General features: G+C 37.1%; 1 protein-coding gene across 3 annotated transcripts in view; it reads left to right on the top strand.

The window, feature by feature from the left end:
* Positions 1–24,884, top strand: part of LOC149254515 (protein TONSOKU-like) — a 138,918-nt gene that overhangs the window by 80,795 nt on the left and 33,239 nt on the right. For all 3 annotated transcript variants that reach the window (XM_089460193.1, XM_089460195.1, XM_089460194.1), the window contains 2 exons: positions 21,267–21,378; positions 21,733–21,837. In XM_089460193.1, the coding sequence (XP_089316319.1) occupies positions 21,267–21,378; positions 21,733–21,837 (217 nt within the window). The remainder of the gene's footprint in view (positions 1–21,266; positions 21,379–21,732; positions 21,838–24,884) is intronic.

Below are 24,884 nucleotides of genomic sequence, written 5' to 3'. Positions count from 1 at the left end.
TAATAGATTTGCTGTTGTCATCATGATGACTAGTTAGGGCACCAAGCACTATTGTAACAGTCCTCCAACAATCATCAAAACAACCTAGGACAACTCCTGGTTATGTTGTTGATTTGGGCATATATATAAGCCCTCAAACACCCATAAACAAATCCTTGACTATGGTGTTATGGCCTGCGGCCTAACACACGGTCTCCCTGAAGTTTCCAGGCAGCGTAAACATTATCCTTGTCCCTCCAATGATACCCCAACAGATATGATCCTAAGCTCCTCTAACTCAGCCCTCCTACAAGAAGAAAACAATCTCACACAGTTACAAAATGGATGCCCAAACACTTAACCCATGCCTCTTTCACGCTGTTAACAGGTTCATACTAGTTGCGTTTAGGGCTCCTTTTGCTGCAGCCTAGGGATCCTTAGTTGTGTATTAGGGCTCCGTTGTTTGCTGCGTTTGTTCTTCTTTTATTGTGGATTTAGGTCTCTCTTGATAGCAAATTAGAGCCTTCCTTAAGTGCTGATTAAGGCTCCTCTTGACCTATGGCTAGGGCACCTTTAGATAGCAGATAAGAGCCTCTCTTCACTGCTACTTGATCTCCTTTAGGACAGCGGCTAGGTTTCCTCCTTGAATGCGTATGGATGTCTCCCTTGACTGCCTATAGATGTCTCCTTTTAATTGCAGCCAGACCTCCTCACGAGATTTCTTTTAGGGCTATTTATTACTGCAACTAGGGCATGGCCTCTTCTCTAGGATTGCGGCTAGATCTCGTTTTAGGATTGCGGCTAGGGCTCTCCCTCTAGACCTCTATTTCCACCAAATCCAAATGAGTGGAGAGAGATCACAAGAGATGTGTGTCACAAATGACTTGAGACCTTCTCTATTTATAATGCAACGTTGAGGTTGAGCTGGGGTTATTTGCTCGCTGGCCGACCTTGACAAATTGTCAAATAATACAAATAAATTCATATATCCGTAAATACATGTTGGAATCGGATGATATTTAGATCAATCCTACACCTCTTGGAGAGAGGAATACAAGAAAAATATCACTGCCATAAATAAGATGACCCACATGGAGTTTGGCCCTAGTTGCCAATTTTAACAAAAACTCAGTCAACAATCCTTCCTTCAATAGTTTCTTGAGAAAATCCAAGACTCTTGACCTAGACAAAGACTTCCTCCACACCAAGTCAATCCTCAATCCTTGTTGTTGATGATAACCCTTCAAAAGCAACTTCGACCTAGCAACAACAACAACAACTTTGACTAGACAAGGAAAAAACTTTGATCTCCCTAGATACTCCTCTGATTTGAGAGATAGGTGGCTCAAAATTTCGATCTTGATGACTTCTTTCTTCCTCCAAAATTTCGTACTCTTTTTTCAGCCCCTTTCCAACTCTTCTTCAACTTCACATTTCCCAGCTTCTAGCTTTTGGATATCGAACTATGAGAGAGAGTGAGTTGCTCCAAATGAATTCGAACTGCTTTGTATATATAGCCTTCCAATGAGGTCAGATTCTCCTTCTTGAAGTCGACTTGATCTCCTTGAGGTTGACTTGGTTTGGAGGTATTCATAAGTACAAGTACAAGTACAAGGAAGATCTCAAAAACACATGAACCATGAAGAATTTAAGCACCGCAATGCCATGGACTAGATTCCTAACCAAGGCAATCTGTCCAATGTCTCTCAACAACTTAGGCACCGCAATGCCACCAATTAGATCCCTGAGCAGGGCAATCTATCCGAGTGGGAGTAAGATGGAATAAAGCTTTCAACCTCTCTAGGTATGATCAAGCTTACTTGCTAACCATCAACCCAAGGATCTAGGTGTGTTTCTGAGGTCAGAGCTCCATGACCAATGCCACCCTCTCTACTTCGGGAACTAGACATCAACACAAAGTGTCGACCAGATGTCCTCATGGGCAATGTATCTCACACACAAAGCTGCAACACTCACGATTATTTCAATCAGTAACAAATCCTCTCGATCAAACAGATCGATAACACCAAATCTCTTCCAATCAAACTGATCAATAACAACAATCATGTAAGACATGCTATCAAACCTCTGAGAGATTTATAAGCACAACCCCAATCAGTAACAAACTTTCAAATGTACATAAATAAGTACAAACCTTTGGGGTCTTTCAGACAACTAGATGTTGCTTCTCAATTTATCGTAGTAGGATCTTGCTAGAAGATTCCTCAATCATACATCTTCCTTTCCTACTTTTCATACAACAACATATTCTACAAACAGATCATGCTTTTCTTATCTTAACAACCCGTCAAAGAGTATTCTCCAATTTCTTCTTACAAGGTGTCCATCATGACTATGATATGACCTCCCTCTCAACTGGGGAGATTTCTTTCATCCAAGCTCCCTGTTAACTTAGGGAGCTCAGCATCTTTTCTACGACACCAGAGAATCTTTCATGGCTTCCATCCTTCTCATCAAAGTTATCATGACCATTATAACTTACTTTATCATGCGAGCATCTTCACCATCTTGAAGATTATGTACCTACACAACTTAGATAGCAAGTACAACCAAATCTATAGAAGTATGAAGTTAACCATATTAGAATCATATAATAATGGAAGCATTCAACTTTAGACACCAAATTTACAAACAAGAGATGCATATTTTTCAGCTTCTTGCCAGGATTTTTGTCATAAACCCTAGACTATATCATCAAGACTTTGAGCATAACAACCATCATTACATCTAGGGTTTCAATGTTTGACATACTCTACTACAAAATATTGCAAACCCTAGAAGCAAATCAAACTAATATAGTTCTACAATGCATCTAACAACTTTAGAACTCATATGTTAGACTTCCACTAGGATTTAGTCCAAGATCCTAGATTTCACACATGAGCCATTAAGCTCCAACAATCAAAACCAATCATAACTAAAATTCAGTTTTCAACAATCTTACACAAATCTCAAATTATCACATTGTCATCATATGTTAGAGATTTGAACTTCTACTAACGTTTAGTTACAAAACCTAGAATTCAGAAACACCATCATCCTAGAGAATCAAACTTCGACTAGGGCTCAGTTCCAAACGCTAGGACCCATGACCATCAACAATTAGGTCAACACATATATCTATGACTTCATTCTTAGGACAATATCTAAAATAAGGGTCTTAGGACAATATCTAAAATAAGGGTCTTGCTTATACACCCTACCAAACCCTAATGATATAGGGTTTCAATACAAAACATAACAAACTTTAATTTATCAATACTTCAAAGGTTTGGGATTTTAGACATCACCATTCAACCCTAACAAGTTAGGATTTTCATAACCATAACAAAACCCCAAACATGACATCATCAAAGCATCAAGCATTTTCTCTAGATTTTAATAATAACCCTAAGTAGGTTAGGGTTTCACACATAATCATCGACATACCCTTAAGTTAGGGTTTTCACAAAGAACCTTTCTAGGGTTCCCCAAGAGTAATCAAAGATATGAGGATGGTAGATTTATCTAATGATGATCACCCAATAAAGAATCTTTGAGATTCAAGAAAGCTAGACACAATGATGTTATTAATAGTTTATCAAGAATGAATATGAAGAGAGCAAAAAATTGTAGTTCAAAACATACCTTGTAATTCCAATGCTTTGTCTTGTGAGGCCTTTCTTTCATAATCCTTGAATCTTCAGCAAGTTTTCCTAAACAAGGAAACTATGAATAGAAATGTGATTAGTATTTAATGTAAGAAAAACTAGATAAGTAGGGAAAACTAAAAAATGAAGAAGGTAATAAGATACTTACCTTTGGAGGTTGGTGAGGGATCCCTCCAAGCTTGAGGGAAACCTATAACCTTGTAAAAAAAATCAAAAATGTTTTTCCAAAATATGTTAAACCTACAAATACTAGAAATCAAACAATGAAATAACTAAGGCTTAGATCAAAGGACTTAGTAGTGTAAGTCCCTTATATCCAGTTCTTTAGGTTTATTCTTCTTTGGAGATCCTTCTTCAACAACATTAGCTTGGTCTCTGTTTTTTTTCTTATTCTTCGGATTGTCAGGACAATCACTTCTATAGTGACCCATTTTGTGACATTGGTAGCATTCTATTTTGGACATATCAACCTTCCTTCTTGGCCCTTTTGACTTCTTGAAGTTTCCTTTCTTGTGAGAAACAGAGTATGCATTTGAAACATTTTCTTCTTCATTGTTGGATACTAATGAGATTCTCATTTCTTCTTGGCTGCAAGCATTCCATAATTGCTTGAAGGTAGGAGCTTCTTTCCAGCTGTTGAGACCTGAAGCAAAAGAACTCCAAGTAGGTGGCAATCCCAATAATGCAGTAATTACTAGCTCCTTTTCTGGTACAATTTCATCTATGGCTTGAAGTTCATCTCTAATTCTAGATATCCTTACAAAAAAGGAAGCCATATTGTCATCCTTTGTCATTTTTGTAGTCCTTAATTCATTCTTCAGACTTGCTACTTGACTGATCTTCTTGATAGTGAACAATTTGGATATGGCTTCATGCATTTCTTGAGCATGGTCTATATTGGAAATATATGGGACAATATTGTCCTTTCTACTTTCTACCATTAGTGTCATAGCTAATATTTCTAAATCTCTAAACTTCACTTTATCTGCATCACTAGATTCTTTGGTGGGTTTCTTCACCTTTCCTTTGACCAAATCCAAGACCTTGTTCTTTCCAAGAATGAGGTCAATTCTCTTCTTCCATGTCCTGCAATTTGATGCTCCTTCCAATTTTTTTCACTCTTTATTGTGTTAGACATTGTCCTTGAAGATAGTGAGCTTCTTTTGTTATAAGAGCTCCTTGTATGATCCCTTGTTCAATCCTTTAGACTTCTTTCAGTGGATTCTCAAAATTTCCTTTTTCTTCTTCACCTTAGCTTTGATTCCATATTAGAAAATAAAAAAGGTAGAATATTTTCTTATATAGATAATTACTTGTGATTCTTTTATCTTTATGTTCTTCTTTTATCTTTTAGTTCATCAATAAATTACCAAAACAATAGCACAAGGACAACAGATGTAGGCAGACAACCAAGGAAAAACTCAATGAACAATTCTTCCTCGAATAGTTTCTTGAGATAATCCAAGACTCTTGACGTAGACAAAGACTTCCTCGACACCAAGTCAACCGTCAATCGTTCTTGCAGATGATAACCCTTCAAAAGCAACTTCGACCTAGCAGCATCCACTTGGAGTGGCAACTTCGACCCAGTAGTAGCAGTAACAACTTCGACTAGACAAAGACAAAACTTTGATCCCCCTATATACTTCTTTGATGTGAGAGATAGATGGCTCCAATTTCGATCTTGATGACTTCTTTCTTCCTCCAAAATCTCGCACTCTTTTTCAGCGCCTTTCCAACTCTTCTTCAACTTCGCATTTCCCAGTTTCCAGCTTCTGGATATGAAACTATGAGAGAGAGAGTGAGTTGCTCCAAATGAATTTGAACTACCTTGTATATATAGTCTTCCAGTGAGGTCGAATTGTCCTTATTGAAGCCAACTTGATCTCCTTGAGGCCGATTTGGTGTGGAGGGGACAAATAGTCTATTTGACACAATATTAATTCTTTTTACATGAGTCAAAAGCCCAAGAATGGTCTCTTTTAAGGGACAATTACTATAAAAACTAAGAATAAATCCTAAAAGTTCTCGATGGGGACTTTGACCTAAAACAAGATGACCCAAGCGTGAAATCCATGCTTTAATAAGCCATAATAATAATGATAAAAATATTTTCTTCATTCTTTTGATAAATACATTTCATTTGACTCAAATACATTTATAATGACGAACCTAGTTACATATTTCAACAGTCTGGGTGTTATATGTTATAGTGGAGATTGAGTTATTGCAGTCACAGTATAAGGCCAAGAACAAGTAAAAAAATGAACCATTTTTGCAAGCCGAGTTGGTGGAGAAGAAGTTATTATTCAAGCGAAGGAGAAAATAGAAGAAAATTGCCATAATCCTCTCACACGTGCCACCTAGGGTTTCTGCAGCAAGGGCCAGAAACTGCAGGTTGAAACTGTAGTCTAAAGTTGCAGGTCCAAAGTTGAGGTCGAAGAAGAAATTGTAGTGACATCAAGGCATGGTTGACTTGGTTTGACTTGGCAAGAATAGGAAAGGTTTGACTAGGTTCTAGAGGAGTCTTGGTCAAGGGTTATAGGTCTTGGAATTTGTCATTTAAAGTACTATAAGAAGGGAAGAGTTCTTGTGGGTCTTCCTCTCAAGAAGATAGGTTTTGGCCCTAACTGATAGCCTACATCTTGTGTCCTCTTGTCTCATTGTTCTTTATTATTTAGGTAGTTATTTGATGATAGAAACTAATTATAATCAAGTGAAAGGAAAAGCTAATCAACTTGAGTAAACACATCACAAACAGTTATCAAAGTAAGAGAAATCATCTAATCTAGCTACCCTAGATTTCTCAACAAAACATGACGCTAGAAAAGGCCAAAAGAAGAGTGGGGAGAAATAGTATGTTTTATTTGCTCTTCCTGAAAAGTGGAAACAAAAGAGCATTTCATTTTAGAACGCGAGGCCTTTAAAGATGGCAAGGAAAGTTATGCAAATATTCTGGCAACTCACTCTTGGGATATCCTATTCAGTGAGGGGTTTGTCAAGAAGTTGAGAGCGTTTATTGTGAGGCTGCACAAGAAAAGGGGTGAATACAGGAATCATATGGTGAAGCAATCTATCTCTAGACTATCTTTAGCCTCGTGGAATTAAAAAATAATTTCTTTCTTTCTTTTAGTTACACAACTCAATTTTCCTGGAGCTACAATGGCAGGGTCGACGAAAATGAATACTACAACGAATTTGTTATTTATGAGTTAATCGTGCCCAATAATGGTGGCTTGAACCCCACCAATGTGTTGAAGAATCTAGGGAAATTAGGTATAGTAGAATTCTTCTTGACTTGATAACAATTTGTGGAGTCTTTTTACTTTTTCTTGTTAGCTTAATCTTCTTTTTCTTCTTATTGATGCATGTGTGTGTACTTCATGAAACTACTACCAAAACATAAGAACAAGAACACAAGATGTTGGCTCTCTGCTAGGGCCAAAACCTCTCTTCTCTTGAGAGGAAAACCTTTTAGTAAGTTTCTCTTATTGAAGCTTCTTATTGATCAATGCCAAACCTTAAACTCCTAACTTGAATATCCTCCAAGCACAAGTCAAGTCCTTTCGACACTTTGTTTCCTTCCTTCGTTGGTGCACTAGAGGCTCCCTTTCTCGTCTTTTTTTCACCCTTTACTTGCTCATTTTCTTCGTTGATTTTAGAGGTAAGTGAGTGTGTTATAGTGGAGTGGACAACCTCTATATATAGAGGGTTGTCCCTCCCTTTAGGCCGACTAGAAGGGCGACTATTATTAGGATATTCCGACACATAGGAAATAGTTAAGTATAACTTGGTCTAGTGTAGAGTTAGGTAAAGTGAGTTTCTTTACTATGTACTTTTGTAACTTACAATTTGACGGTCATGATATGTTCTAGACATGAAGTGATCCGGCGGTTCATTCTCTCCTCGGTATTACTGACACTTGATACATGGCTTAACACCCGATTGGTCCATGATCTCTATTTAACGAGCATGGAGGGTCATTTGTAGGGTGACCATTCATGAGAGAAGATTATGTAAATTTTCTTTCTTTTACATTAATAAATTGCTTGAAGTGGTTGCGTTGGCTTAGGCCGTGAACTGTTTCCGTCTTTGAGGGTTTTAACCACGTAAAGAATACTGGTGTATTGATCTGTGATTTGTTTGTGAGCGGTGATCTTTGGTGTTTTATCTGAGTAACTTACCCTGTAAATTCCTACATGGTATCAGAACTATTTGAGGGCCGCATCTCTTGGTGATCCAAATCCAAAGCTGATACCACTGCATCCGACTGTCGTTTCCTAGATCTACTGTTTCTGACCGCTTTCGAGCCGAGAGGACTGCTCTTTTGTGTTAGAAGCATCTGTTCCACTAAGCAACCCCTTTTGTTTCATGCAAAAAGGTTTCCAGTAGCCTTAACTACGTCATTTTTAAGGTTTGGAGGTATACAGTCTTTATTTGCAGTTTTAGTTATTTATCTCTCTATTTATTTCAGTTTATTTATCTCTCTGTTTTTATTACTGGATCTATACCTTTCATTTCTGCGTATGCTATTTGCCCCGCGACTCTGTGCGATCTGGGCAAATCAGAAATAGAAAGGAAGGATTTTTCTTATGCGTAAGCTTTTTTCTGCCACGCCTTAGTGTAATCTCGGAAAATCAAAAACATTGAAGAAAATATTTAGTTTTCGGCGAAATCTAACTTCCAGCCGTAAGGTTTGGTTTTTTTGTATGTCCTTTTTTTGGGTTGTGTGGTTTTTTTGTAGGCAAAAAATGGGTTTTTCATGTAAGCACGCACTCCAAAGATTTAGTGATTAAAAAAAAAACCTTTCTCTTTTCCAAAAATTACTAACCTTTTAAACTAGCTCACTTGGTCCAAAGTTACTTTATGAGAATAGAGGTCTTGGGTTCAAGTCTTTCTTTTTGTTGAGTTACTTTTTCAAAATACACATGTAACTTATGTTTTAAAATTATTTTATGTAAAAGTGTTTTCACCCATTATAAAAAGTGAGTCACTTTATTTTTTATTTAAGTTACAATTTAGTGGGTAGCTCATAAAGTACCATTGTAAATGTGACTTTCACTTATTTATAAAAGTGTGTTACATAATTTTTTTTTTAAATTTAGCTAATTAGATTAAGTTTGGAAAGGGGAGAGATTTTTTTTAAATACAACATTATCATTCACTTTCGCACATTCACGTATTTTGTCGACATCTTGAACAACTTTTCTTCAAAAAGCCATAACTTCTTCATCCGTGAGCCGTTTTCAGAATTGTTTTTTTTGAATCGGCCTAATTTTTCGAGATCTTTCCATTCGAACACTTAGTTTCAACATCTACAGCTTTAGTTTCTGTTAAAATGGAAAGTCCATGCCAAGTTATTCTTGACAACACCAACTACTTCCAATGGTTGTCCTACATTGTGAATTTACTTAGAAGTAAAGGTCTTTATAGAATAGTCTCAGGCCAATAATCTAAACCTAAAGATGAAGATAAGGCAGCCAAATGGGAAAATAAGCAAGATCAAGCACATGGGTTGATAGGGAAGTCTATCTCTCTATACCTTAGATTCGATATCGCAAAACTTGATACTTCTGATGAAGCAATGAAACAACCCAATAAAGCTTTTGGAATTAAAAATGAAATTGAGCCCATCAACTCGAAAACGAGTTGCTTACATTGGACCTCAATAATATTTCTTCTATTGAACATTTTTTGTCCAAGTTCAAGACCCTTAGACTTCTCTTGGAAGGTGTTAAGGTTAAGAAAGAAGATGGTAGCCTTATTTATTCCATTCTTACTAAGTTAGGACCAACCTATGTGTTTGTTTCCACCTTCCATTCTACTAGAGAAGCCTTTATTTCTCAATGACAAGCCTACAAGTCCTCCTCTTTTGATGCCTTTTATGATTCTTTAATAAGAGAACAAGAAAAACTCTTACATCTTGGTCTTCTTAATACTGGAAATTCTTCTAAGAAAGCCTTAGTAGCCCAACAAAAACCAAATTCAAAGAATCCTAAGAAGCAGTTCCTAAAAAGAATGGTCCTAAATCAAACAAGGGTACTAAGCAATTTCAGTCTCATTATGAAAAATTAATTCAACAAAATGATAATGCAAATAAAAACAAATGGAAGAACACTGATAGGCATTGCAACTTTTGTAATCGAGATGGTCATTTAGAATCCGAATGCTTTAAAAAGATGGAAACCTTGGAAGCAACAATGAAGAAGCATAACATCCATTTGGAGCACTCTTCAACTTCAACTTCAACTTCATCTTTAGGAATAACACTTTCTGCATGTGGTTGTCAAGCATCTTGATATGGTTATGCACTAAATGTATCTTATTTTTCTCATTCTCATGAATTTCTCATTGATTCTGAAGCTTCTTATCACATGCCCAAAAACAAAGCCATGTTTTCTTCTTTAAATGATTGTAACACCAAAAATATATATGTTGGTGATGATATATCTCTTAGTGTTGTAGGGACTGGAAATATTCATCTAGACAATGATCAATTTAATGATGTACTATGTGTTCCTACCTTATCCTGCAACCTTCTATCTGTATATCAGATAACTCATTCAGGTGAAGGTAAAATCGTTCGACTTTCATCTCATGATGTTGTAATTAAGGACCTATGAGATCCTAGACAGATTTTAGCCACTGGAATTGTTGATGATTGTACAAGGTTGTATAAGTTTAACAACTTTGGGTCATCAAATCTTCCCTTGGTATTTGTTGCTCATAATGATGAAGTAGCAAGCTTTGGCATGAGCGATTTGGTCACTTTAACTATCACTCCCTTCAAAATCTATGTAAAAAAAATATGGTGACAGGTCTTCCTATGGTATCTTGTAGAGACGGTGTTTGTTCCAGATGTGTACTCGGAAACTACATTGGGATAGTTTTGAAAAACGTGCCTCTTGGCATGCCTCAGCCCCTTTACAACTTGTGCATAGTGATTTATGTGGTCCACTTTTAGTTGTTTCATTCTCTGGCTACAAGTATTCCTTAACTTTCATTGATGATTTTTCCAGACGTACTTGTGTATACTTCATAAAACTCAAGAGTGAAGTCTTTAACATGTTTTTAGCCTTTAAAGCCTTTGTTGAGAAACAATCTGGACATCAAATTCTTAAGCTAAGATTTGATAATGGCGAAGAATATGTTAACAACAAATTCATCAACTTTTGCACTGAGCATGGAATTCAATTGCAACATACTGTTCCATATACTCCATAGCAAAATGGTGTAGCTGAAAGGAAGAATCGCACCTTAAAGGAAATGGCTAATTGTATGATTCAATCTAAAAGACTTAGTCTTAATTTTTTAGCAGAAGCAATTAACTGTGCAAATTACATAGTAAATCACACTCTGACTAAGGTTTTAAAGAATATCACTCCAGAAGAAGCATGGAGCTCAATTAAACTAGATGTAAGTCATTTTCGTGTTTTTGGAAGTGAAGCATGGGCCCATATTCTTGATGAGAAATATAAAGCCTTAGAACCTAAGAGTGAAAAATGTATTTTTGATGGATATTCTGAAGATGTGAAAGGATATAGACTTCTTCCACCTAAATCCAAAAAGTTTATCATTAGAAGAGATGTAAAGTTTGCTGAAAATATATTGGGCTACAAGCCTAGTTCAGTGGATGTGCCACCTCCCTTATCCCTTCTACTTCTGAAAATATTTCTTTTTCAAATGATGACAACAAGGATGACAATCCTCCCCCACCTCCTCGGGATCCTCCTTCAACTCCTCAGTTTCCAAAATGGGTCAGTGCTACTCGTGATGCAGCAGGTGCTCTTGCAGGTGATCCTACAGATCAACGACGTACACGTTCTCAGTTTGATAGAGCCTCTTCTTTACTGGCTCAAGCTTTAACAAATTATGATCTTGGCACCTTTGCAGAAGCTTTAGGCCATCTAGATTGGGACGTAGCTATGAATGAAGAATATCGTTCATTATTGGCAAATAATACATGGTATCTTGTTCTTCTTCCAAAGGGACAAAAACTTGTTAGATGAAAATGGGTTTACAGAACCAAGTTTGGACCAGATGGAAAGGTTGATAAACATAAAGCTTGTCTTGTTGCTAAGGGTTTTTCACAAGTTGGAGGCATTGACTATACTGAAACCTTCTCCCATGTTGCCAAAACGAACTCTATCTGCCTTGTTCTTTCCCTTGCTGCCTCTTTCAAATGGGAATTCCATTAGATGGATGTTAAATTTGCCTTCTTGCATGGGGACTTGTATGAAGAAATTTATATGGAACAATCTCCTGGCTTGATACAAACAGACTCTAGCCTTGTATGTCAGCTTAAGAAATCCCTTTATAGTCTCAAGTAAGCCCCTCGGGCTTGGTATGTCAAAATGGATAACTTTCTTTTAGATACTAGTTTTTCTAGGTGTCATTTTGACAATACTGTCTACACCAAGAAAGTGGGCAAGTCTCTTATCATTTTTGTTTTTTATGTTGATGATCTTATCCTTACTGGTAATGATCCCAACCTTATAAACCATGTGAAGTCCAACCTTAAAAAGAAGTTTGAAATGACGGACTTAGGACACTTGCATTATTTTCTTGGTCTTCAAGTCTTGCAATCCAAAGAAGGTATTTCCCAATGTTGTTAAAAGCGCGAGCGGGATTAAATCGGCGCCGGGAATAAAGCGGAAAAAATCGGCAAAAGCGGGAAAAAAGCGGAAAAAGCGGGAAAAAAGCGTTTGGCACAAAAATATTCATTTTTTTTCAATTTTTTTAATATCTAAACCATCTACAACATAAAATAAATACATTGACACATAAATATGATAAAAAAACTAATATATAAGATGTTTAATATCATTTCTAGCGCTAAAATCACACATAACATTGAATCATGTCCTGAATAGTAAGTCCTGAGTCCCAACTCAGCCTCAAAATATCAACAAAAAATATGATAATGTATCTCATCATGTCATAATGTCATATACAATAAAATGAAAGTCTAATCCTATTGATTTCCTCTGCCCCTCTTGCGAGAAAATGGCACAGCTTTCTCTTTCCCTCTAGATGCAGAAGCTGGTGCCTGTGCTGGTGGAAATGGCAGTGGAGTCTGACGTGCTCTAGAAGCTGAAGAACTAGTAGTAGCAGCTACAGGAGGCTGAGGTAGACGGAGACCACGTCCTCTACTGGTGGTAGTGGTAGCCCGGGTAGGCGGTGTCACCTCCTCCTCCTGCTCCTCCTCCTCCACCTGCTCCTCCTCCTCCACCTGCTCCTCCTCCTGCTCCTGCTCCTCCTCCTCCTCCTCCCCCTCATCCTGCACTAACCAATCATCAGTGGGATCCATGAGAGGCCTCTCGGTCTCAACCCTCTATTCAGCAGTGGTGTCAATCCCATCCAATGAGATGGCTTCCATATCAGGTGTCCTCTCTAGTTGCCTCACCCACAATCGAAGATTGTAGTAGACATAGACCATGTCATTAAGTCTATGGGACTCCAACCTATACAAAGTTCATGAAATAATAATTAATAATTAATATTATAAAAAAAAATATTGTTTAAAACTTTAATGAATTCAAAAATTTATTTGGAAATTTGCAATATTTTAAATGTTTAAGTGTTAACCTATTGCGCTTCTTGTTGTGTATTTTTTCAAATACACTCCAATTGCGCTCACATCCTGAGGAGCTGCATGTTTGGCTGAGGATGCGTACGGCAAGCTTTTGCAAAAGGGGTACTCTGCCACCATACATCTTCCACCATGCGTCTACAACAAAATTACAAATAAAATTTTAAATAAACATAAGAAAAAAATGGAATTTGAAGAGACAATGAAATTTGAAACAAAGTTACAAAATACAAACTAAAAAATACCTGGCATTTTAATTGTCCTATCAGTGACAACCATCTCAAAGCCAAATGTGCCACCTGACATCTTATATGTCTCAATTTGTCTAGAGATCTCTATACGTTGTTCTGGAGATCTCACCATCTTCTGGACATAGGTTAATAATCCTTCCACGACCTCAGCATCAAAATCAAACCCACATGCATAAGAAAATGCAGGGTTCAGGAAAAGCCCAGCAGCATGAATGGGACGATGGAGTGTGTTGTTCCATCGCTCATCAATCACTTCCCATAGAAGGAGTTGTTTCTGAAACCCATCATCTCCCTTATCATCATAGTAGGACCGAATGGCTTCTTTGGCCCTGTCCATGGCTTCATACAAATAGCCCATTGCGGGCTTCTCACCATCAACCAACCGAAGAACCTTTACCAAAGGTTCAGTAACGGCGCACACCTCCTGCACTCCCGCCCAGAAGTCTTCCTGGTATGAAACTAGTCTGCATACGGCCTCTCCTTCTGGTTTGCGGCTCATTGACAAAGCACGCCACTCCTCTGAAAGAAACATTCTCTTCAAATCCCACATAGAATTCAAGAGGGATTGAAGAGATATGAAACTCGTCGCAAACCGTGTAATGGCGAGGCGCACCAACTCTTTGTTGTTGGTGAATCTTCTCATCAAGCTAAGCACAGATGTATGATTATATATAAATTTTGTGATGCTTTTTGATGAGTCAACAATATCTTTGACAAAGGGAATTTTCCCTATGTCCTCTAACATCAAATCAATACAATGGGCAGCACAAGGTGTCCAAAATAAAGTAGGATGCCTGTCCATAAGCATTCTACCAACAGCAACATAATTTGCAGCATTGTCCGTTATGACTTGGACAACATTTTCTGCACCCACCTCCAAAATAAACACATCCAGCAAATCACATAAAGTTCTTGCATCTTTGATTTGATGAGTTGCATCAATAGATTTGATAAACATAGTCCCCTTGGGACAACTAACCAAGAAGTTTATAAGGGTTCTCCCCTTTTGGTCAGTCCAACCATCTGACATAACAGTGCATCCTGTTTGTGCCCATGATGCCCTAAAATCCTCCAATCTTTGGGTGCAGTCACGCTTTTCCTCTTGAAGAATCCGGCCTCTGAAATCATGATAAGAAGGGATTTTGTACCCCGGGCCAACACTGGCAATAGCATCAACAGCAGGTTGGAAAAATGGATTATTCCTTACAATGCTGAAAGGAATATCACTCCAGAGGAGAAATTTTGCCATCAACCTATCAACTTGTTCTTTTTCAGTTCTTTTTAGCATTGAACCGATAGTTGGTTGTGAACCAGGTGTGGTTCGAGGAACACAAAATGATGATGCAGCTACCGGATTGACTGACGCTGCAGTAGAACCAGTGCCACTTGGTCCACTTCCTTCAGCTGACCTTCTTAGTTGCCTTTTGAGTTCTTCTTTGGCCTCTCTAGTGTGCTCTAATTCTCCCAATGCTCTCATGGCTCTTTGGATAAGTTCAGAATTTGTATTTATACAGGGCCCCACATCATGTCCAGGGATTTGTGCAAGGTGGTACTTCAACCTGTACACCCCCCGCGTATCTCCTTTCCACACAACTTGCAATTCAAGTTTTGTCTATCATTCGGAGCTTTAGGTTCACCATATTCCCAGAAAGGATCCAATTTCCTTGGCATGTTTGTTTTTGAATTTTGAATTTGCAAACCTATGGAAAAATAAGGATTAGGAAATAGGAATTTAGGATTACATAATACAAATTACAATTTAGCATTTACAAAATTGCAAGTTAATTATTTCCAAAATCCCAATTTCCAAACCCAAGTTACCCAACCAAATGCCAATGGCAAATGCCAAAAAACAATGAAAATTCAAAAAACATAAACAATGTTTAAAAAAAATGAAAAAAATAAAATAAAAAATTGGTTCTCATAGTCATAACAAATTACCCATCCCAAATCAATGAAAAATTACAAAAAATTCTTTAAAAACAATGAAAAACAAAGTTTTTAAAGAAGCAAAACAAAAAAAAATTAATCTACATACCGTTTTTATGGACAAATTGGTGATCTTGTCTTGGATTTCTCCTAAAAACACTTGGATTCGCTCCCAAAGTCGACCCAAACCCTTCAGCTCTTCTCCTCCTCCTCCGCGCGGCGACAGTCAGAAATGACTTAAAAAAATTCATTTTTCCTTATTAAAAGCCCGCTGCCCGCGCCCTCGGCGCTTTTTTCCGTTTAAAGCGCGCTTTTTTCGAAAAAAGTGCGTTTTTTTGAAAAAAGCGTGCTTTTTTCGGAAAAAAGCGCTATAAAAAAACCGGCGCTTTTTTGGGATAAAACGCGCGTTTTATGCGGTATGGTGAAAAAAGCGCGATAAAATCGCGCTTTTAACAACACTGGTATTTCCCTTTCACGGTCCAAGTATGCCTATGATTGTCTACACCACTTTCACATGGAAGACTGTAAGCCATCCCCTTCTCCCTTTCAGTCTGGAGCCAAACTTTCAGTCACTTATACTTCCCCTGAAGTTGATGCTACCTTATACTGTCAGCTTGTAGTAAAAATTTTGTATCTGACCCATACCATCCTTTCCATTGTTGTTGGCCTTATTGCAAGGTTTATGCAAAATCCACATGAAAGTCATTGGAAAGCAGCGAAAAGAATACTTCGTTATGTTCAAGGTATAGTTCAGTTTGGGATTCATTACAGTGTGTTGAAGCCCCGAAAATCGGGTCTACAACAAGGGGGATACCCGCCCGGTCCGGACCTTGGTTGGCAGCTCCTTTTCTGTTTGGTATAGCGGGTCGGATTGGGGATATGGGACCAGTTTCCCAATTTCAGTGTGTGTGAGAAAGATGGATATTTCTATTTCTAACAGTTTCTAAATGGAATACTTCTAATCTAATTCTAATCTAATAATAAGGAAATTATATTCTAATGACAGAAATATATAAATCTACACTAACCTGGGGTGTAATCTTTCTTCTATGCGATCTAAAATGATTTCAAACAACAACTGGTAATAAAGATCATTCAACTGTTATGAGAAAAGAATTCAATAAAGATGAACCACTTCGTATAAAAAGTTAGACAAAACAGTTGTGAAAAACATATCGCATAATGAGCTATTCATACAGTAAGCATAAATAAATAGCTATCACCGTACAAAAGTGCTAAATGATAACTCATCCATTCATACATTAATATATAAATAACTGAACTGAACATCACTTTAACACAAGGCAGAAATAGTGAAGAGATAGAAATACCATTTATAACTAGTCCTACTCATGAGCTTCAAGCGATAACGATTTATCTCTCCTTGATCAAATATCTACTAAGAGTACAAAAGTGCAACATCAGTAGCAGATATCAAATGCAAACATCAATAAATTCTGTTCCATTCATTCATCAAAACCTCCTCAGAGGGTACAAAAGTGCATGTTCTTGGGATAAGTTTTTGATAAATTTCAGGACTCTTCTTTAAATGCATGAGAAGGGTTTAAATACTACTAACTAATTCTAAAAATAAATTATTACAAAAATATAGGATGTGGTTTAAATGACCGTCCTCTTTTCAGAAAAATAAAACAAAAATAAAACAAAAATTGAATCTAAAATTAAACTACTTATGTATTTGGTCCTTGAAATCGCAGGCATGTAGCATCTGTTTGAGAAGAGTCGGCTGGCCGACTTCCGCTTTTAGCTGAGCTGAGAAAACATAATCGACGAGAGCTAGCGCCATCTTTTCGGCCGAATTGATGATACACTTAACAGTCATCCACTGGCTATGTGGCTTTACCAAGTAATTCCAGTAATAATCCTAGTTTAACTTGGATAACCCTTGGATTGCTTTTGCCTTTTCTTGAGCTCTCTGCTTCCAATCTGCCTGTCTCATTGCTTTCTTGCAGGTTCTGGAGCTTGCAGGTGACTGGGCAATTAGCAGCTTGCCTTTTCGAGCAATTTTTCTTAGCGAGCTAATCGCGCATTAGAAACTGACTCCGTTTTTTGATCCGGGTTTCATTGATGCGTTTTTCGCCTTTTGAGCTTTTTCCTTTTAGTAGATATAAGGTTCAAAATTTGTAAAAATAATACTCCCGAAAGCTCTTGACCCTGAGTTTCAAACTGTCTGTTTCTGATATCAACGCTGTCCAGTATCCCCTTGACCATGTCGGTGTATGGGAGAATTTCGGGCCTTGCTGCTATTCGGTGTAAGAATGAGCAAGCCAGCTCTGTGATGGATGCTTCTGAAGAGCCATTTGAGCCCGCGGTAGCAACTACTTCCATTACTCTGGGATTCTCCTCTTCGAGTAGATTATACATGCCTTCCCACGTAGCAATTCCTGCGTCTCTGTTATAGGCCGTGTCTGTATACAAGGGCACCATTTCTTTTTCTTCTGAGCTCGGGGCTTTGCTTTTCTTTCCCATTTTACTCTACGTATTGCTTTGTATTGGCCTCTGTTCTCCGTTCCTGCAATTCACAAGTGAAGTGAAAATGAATGACAAGGAAGGGTGATGGGAAAGTTTTAAATGCCGCAGACACATCAAGTATACCACCTTACGTGAGATGATTTTTTCGATAAGAACGCACCCACATTCCATTAATAACTGGCAACTAATTCATTTATTAGCATTAAAGCGCATAACCAGGTGTCAGCTTAGGGAAAATACTTTTCTTGAATAACGTGCCCGAAAGATCTGCGATGAAGCGATTTTGCGATTTGCTTCGCAACATCGCAGATCACAACATCGCAAAATCGCAGAATTGCAAAATCATAACATCGCAAGGTTGATCGCTCATGACATCGCATTATCGCTTTATCGCTGTATCGTTGCGAAATCGCAATATCGCAGATCGCAGGAATGTTATGTATGACAATCTTTGTTAACCTATTTTCTGCGAAATGCGATCTTGCGATCGGCGTCATCGCATATCGGCAAATTTTAAAGTGTTTCATGTAAGTTGTATTTGCTGGGTGCGATGCGATACTATCGCGTATCGCGATCTCGCAATATTGGAACTTCGGCTTGTAAGGAGGCATCTCGCTATCTTTTTGCGATGCGATTTTCCTAATGAAAGATTTTATCTTACCTTATCATAACGCTTGGATTTTTTAGGTTTTCAAAGGAAGGTTTCCTAAGCTTATGATGGTAAGTTTTATTTGAAAAGGAAATTTAAACATTACTTTGATTTTTTTAGATTTTTGACTAAGGGTTCCCACTTATTTAGTATTAGGAATAACACTAAATAAGAAGGGGGGTTGTCGTTGGCCACAACACAGTGCAGAAGCATCGCCTCTTTTGGTTGGTTTCACCGAGTCCAATTGGGCTGGTGACCCTGATGATCGGAAGTCTACTGCGGGTTATGTATTCACTCTTGGTTCTGGACCTATTACATGGGCTTGTAAGAAACAAAGTGCCATTTCTCTTTCTTAAGCAAAAGCAGAGTATCGTGGTGCTGTAGAAGCTAGTAAGGAAGCCTTGTGGCTTCGTCAGATCCTGTCAGAGTTTGGCTTTCAGCAACAACATCCGAGTACACTTTGGTGTGATAATCAAAGTGCCATTCAACTATGCAAAGATCCAGTCCAATATCAGTGCAAGAAACACACTGAACTACACATGCACTTCATCAGAAAGCTCATTCATGACCATGTTCTTGAAGTGCAATATTGTTCAACCAATGATCAAGTTGCAGACATCTCTACAAAGGCTCTCACAGAGGTGAAGTTTAGTAAACTTCGATTTATGGTTGGAGTTCAGGAAGTTGTCACTAAGGGGGGAAGGCTCTAATGCCTCCTTCCTTCTCCTATTGTGTCATATTTGTACATCCTTCAATCCTATCCCAAGTTGTTCTTAAGGGGGGCTGTTAGGATATTTCGTCACATAGGAAATAGTTAAGTATAATTTGGTGTAGTGTAGAGTTAGGTAAAGTGTGTTTCTTTACTATGTACTTTTGTAACTTACAATCCGACGGTCACGATATGTTCTAGACATGAAGTGATCTGACCGTTCATTCTCTCCTCGGTATTACCGACACTTGATCCGTGGCTTAACACGTGACTGGTCTGTGATCTCTATTTAAAGAGCATGGAAGGTCATTTGTAGGGTGACTGTTCATGAGAGACTTATGTAAATTTCTTTTTTTACATTCATAAATTGCCTGAAGTAGACGCGTTGGCTCAGGCCATGGAATGTTTTCGTCTTTGAGGGTTTTAACCACGTCAGGAACACTGGTGTATTGATCTGTGATCTGTTTGTGAGCAATGTCCTTTGGTGTTAAATCTGAGGAACTTACCCTGTAAATTCCTACAACTAGAAGGCCGACTTGTTGTCTTACTTTGGATGGTTTCATTGGTGGTGTCACATGCTTGAAGTAGCCTCTTTGATGGTGCCTTTGCATAGGAGGGGACTTGACTTTGCTTGGAGGTATTCCTTTGACCCTTAATACATGGTGTAACATGCCCTTAAGGCCTTCAATATTTCTTTTTAACTATTTGACTCAGCTATAGCACTTAATATGTGCTAGACCTATTTCAATGAGCAAGAAACTCATTGACATATATTATAAAAATAATATTTCTTTTCTTGAATAAGTACAAATATCAAAGTACAATTATGAAGACTGAACCTAAGTACATTTCCTTCAACACAATGGTTATATTTATGATCCTGGACAAATATCGATGTATATATTCTTCATGCCTCATGAATTAATGAGCCACCAGTGCACGAATTATTGCAATTTAGACTACTCCTGAAAACCCTTTGCTCAAGTCTCTTGAATCATTTGTTGTTGGGCAACACGATTCTCTGTTAGTACTAGATTTCACTGTATCATTTGAAGGTTGAATTTTTCCTCATGAACGAGGGTAAAATGTTTTATTTTTTTTCCTTTTATTTAACTTTTTGTTTGGAACGACTCTTGATAATTGTACAGTGGTGGGTGGTACCAAATATGCAACTGAGTCAAACAGTAGCAACAAACGCATTGCAGGGAGCTATGTGTTTTTTTAGTTTTATTCTTTATATATAGATATATATAAATCTCCAATTTTGTTTCTTTATATTATAATTGGCAGTGAAGAAATATATATATATATATATATTTTTTTTTAACTTGAATTATTTAATTGTAGATGGCCAAGGGCCAGACCCTTTTTTATATGTTTCCTCGAAGCCCTCGAAATCAAAGAAACTCCAAAATTTTGAATTTGGTTAAAAAGCTCATCAGACACGGTATGGAAAAAAGTATGGCCAATGGCTGGTATGGAAAAAAGTATAGCCTATGGTTGGGATCAAACTAAAAAATTGATGCTTTGATACCATATGTGACAATCTGATTTCGCTGATGAGATTCTGTATTAAAAATATTTGGAAAACAATAAAGGAATCCATTTAGGAATAATATATAAATGTATGAATAATTGATATATTACAATTGAAAATGAGGGTGGGATTGCACTTGTATAGAAAGTCATGTCCTATTATAGATGTCCTCTCATTAATACATTTATCAATTTTTATTTATATTATTTTTTGTTATTTTTTCTCATTACAATGACATTCTTAGCAGTGATTGGATGCACTTGTTTAAACTAGATCCTTGATAAGTTATTGTTGAATAAAACAAATTGCCATTAATACTGTAAATTAACTTGTTATGGATTCAAACTGATATAAGAGGAATTCTAATTTTGTTGAAGTGGACTATTTATTAATTACTAAAGTGTCTTTATAGTATTATATATCTCACACGATAGCTAATTTGCATAATATCAACAGATTTCTAGATGCCCTATATCTCTGTCTCGGCTTAAAGCATTAAATCTATCTGGGAATCCCTTGACAAATGGTTGTGGTCGCATTCTCGCTACAATTATTAAAGAATGCAAAGGTAATTTCAATGCATATTTTACTGATGATTGGAATCCTTGCATATTCTTGTGAAGGACATAACAACATATTTTTGGTGTTGGTCTCATTTCACTATTTATACAAAGCATGATCAAAACTGCCCATTTAACTTTTTTGCATTAATGGCATGTCAAGATATATAATAATACCTTTCCTTATAACTCATCTGTTGTGGCATGATTTGCATATACAAGGTTTTAAATTTTTACTGTAGTTTTAATGGTGCTTTCTATAGCTTTTAAATTCTTTTTGTACAATGTATATTTACAACCAGTGAATGTCTTTCTCAACAATATATATTAACTCTCTTGCTTTTTGTATTTGGTGTTTGTAGCATTGGCAATCTTGAATTTGCAGAGTTGTTCTATTACTGCTGTAACAATCAGAAATATCACTGAAGCATTGTCTTTGGAGTCTGGACTTGTGAAATTATCAATAGGTAAATGTTGTTGTTATCACTTCTGAAATTGAATTAGATGTAAATGCTTATAATGGAGATTTGGTTATGTTATACTCTTCTCAGAGATCCATCCTTGGATTGGGATTGAATCCCACATATTTCTTATTGTTTGAAGGACTTGTAGACATCAAGGTTCCTTTACAAGTTTAAATGGAGTGAATTTGACATTGATATGGTACAAATTATGTTTTTGTTCTTACAAGCAAAACAATCATATTATTGGTTATTCAATGCATTTGGAGTCTGGACATGTGAAATTATCAATAAATGTTTGTATTATCTCCTCCTAAAATTGAATTAGATCTATATTCTTATAATGGAAATTTGGTTACGTTATACACTTCTCAAAGATCCATCCTTGGGGGTTGGGTTTGAATCCTTCATTTCCTAGTGTTTGAAGGAATTGTGGACAACAATTTATTTTTTCTTAATTTCAACTCTATATAGATTGAATTTGGCATTGATATGGTGGAATCATGTTTTTGTTGATGATGAATCTATATTTTCATCATGTTAAATATTTTAATTTGATTATTAGTTAGAAAATAGTTGACTCATTTCTTAACTTACATGTAACCTATGACATGTCTATTGCTAATAATCCAATAACATTTTATTGTAATATATATATATATATATAGAGAGAGAGAGAGAGAGAGAGAGAGAGAGATTTTCCAATTTGGTGCAACTTGAGCTGGGTTGTGAGCAAAACTCGTTATCCTCCCCACCCAAGTTCAAATCCCACTCTGTGAGATATTAACTTTCAGTGTGATGATTGTTGATGGGCTATATGGGATATATTCTTGACTTTTTGACTTGTGCCTTGAAGAATCTAATATTTACATTGGGTGCCATCCCTGGAATGAGGGGAAGTTTCTAGGAGGTTTCCTTGGTATTTGTTACTTGGAATATATATATATATATTTTGAAATACTTTTTCTTCTTGTTCTTGCACCCCCTTCCCATAATAATTGGGCGGTTAACCCTACCCCTTGAAGAACCTATGTTTCAAAATTGACGTGTAATTATTTTTAAGGGTTTACTACTGTGTGTAAAATGGAGAATGTTTTAAACAAAATTTCACTTTCATTGGAAGCACAATCCTCTTAGGTTATGCAAACTTGGCTTATTCACTTGAGAGGAAGGTGAATAGCCTCAAGTGAATGCTGAAAGTTATGGGAAGTCCAAGAGACATCTTGGAAGATGAAAATCAAGCATTTATATAATTTTATTAATATGTATATCTTGTGTGAAGCGACAAGATTTATAGTTGTTGTGCTTTTAAAATACACAATGTATTGTAAGTAATATTTTTATTAATAAGATGAAATGTACAAGTATGTTTGAATGTTACAATGAGGGCCTTCTTATATACCTAGGTAGATGTCCCTTCATGATTGGGCATATCTTTTTAGACATGCCTTTTCACTTAACTAATGACTATTTAAAATAATAATTATTTTGATTATTTGTTGTTTACATTTATTTGTATTCATTTTAATTTATATAAATTTATTCATAACGTTGCCCCTTTCTTCGAAAAGCTTTTTCCTTAAAGCTTAATCCGCTATTAATTTCTTCATTTGTCCACATCATTTTGACATGTGTAATTCATTGGTAGTACTATCATGGAATCACGGTTTTTCCGTTTCCTCTTCAGGATTATTATTAATATTATTATTATTTTTAAATAACTTTATCAAAATTAATTAATAAAGTGAAATTTATAATAATAAAGTAACCTTATTATAATTTATAATTTTATAAAATTACTTTATAATAATCCATTAATATTTTTAATTCACCTAGTATAATTAAATTCTTTTTTGAAAATGTGATTTGTATAGTCATATCTCTCTGTGCTGTAATTTAGTAATTTCCGTGATTGCTCTCTTCTGTTTTTTTGGCCAAGGAGAGTATAAGCGATTAGTTGCAGAGAGGCCAAGGGCAAGTAGGAGGCGAGAGACCCAGTTAAAAATGGAAGCGACTGCGAAGAATCAAAACGCTGAAGAAGCAAATGGCGTGCCAAGAATTGCTCCAGGTCCTGGCCCTCTATCACCAAAACGTCAACAACATTGGCGCCATATTTGGGGTAGAGCTGACACAAAATCTTCAAAACCTTTTCTACCGCGGCTGATCGATCACTGTATTCTTCATCAACCCTAACCATATACTGAATCCTATTCACATTGGTTTTCTTGTGAATCATAGAAACAATCAATCAAAAATTTCAATGTCCTACATAGTGTGGTCCACAACAAACCACTCAAATGCCTCACTACAGTACGCATAGGCAATATCTGCACAATAGATGAGATCCACACTATGCGTGGATGGCTCATTCAAGATGAAGTAGATGAGGTGGTAGAAAATGTCGAACTCTGGATTGCTAAATATGGCCTCTGTGATGCTCGCGATTCTGCCAGTGTATTTCAGTGTTTGCGAAAGAAAAGGGTATGTAGTATGCTACATAAGTCCTCGACGCTGGATTGCGTACCTGTAATATAAACCCCGTCCTCTTTACTGAAGCCTGTAATCTCCTCAAGCTTAACAATCTCCCGATAGACGTTCACATTATCTCTGTCCACCTCATTAAGAGTGGAGCGTAAATCGAAATGATGACTCAGGGCTTCAGTTACTATGATGAATCCATAGTTTTAAAAACCGGCCCAGAAAACCGGTTACCGGCCTAACCGGCCGGTTGGAGGCCTGGCCGGTCCGAACCGGCCCTTCTAACCCGGTTTCCTCCCTCACTCGCCCAAAATACAGCCCTAACCGGTAAAAACCGGCCGGTTTAGGGCGGAACCGGCCGGTTTATAGCTAACCGGCCGGTTCCGTCCTAAACCGGCCGGTTTATGGACAGGCCGCCGGTAAAAGGAAAAAGCGCTGCGGTTTTGGCTGTTAGTGGTGGTTTAGGGGTTTTGGGGGGCAGGGAAAGGTGTTTTCCCTCCAAAAACACCCTCACACTTGCTATAAGACACCCCTCTCACTCTCATTTGTCTCACACAACTGATTTGGAGTGTTTG

The sequence above is a fragment of the Pinus tabuliformis genome, chromosome 7, assembly GCF_031772625.1.
Source record: "Pinus tabuliformis cultivar Carrire ecotype Pingquan chromosome 7, CPIR1, whole genome shotgun sequence".
NCBI lineage: Eukaryota > Viridiplantae > Streptophyta > Pinopsida > Pinales > Pinaceae > Pinus > Pinus tabuliformis.
The sequence above is the reverse complement of the archived record's forward strand: the minus strand, read 5'-3'. Positions and strand labels throughout refer to the sequence as shown.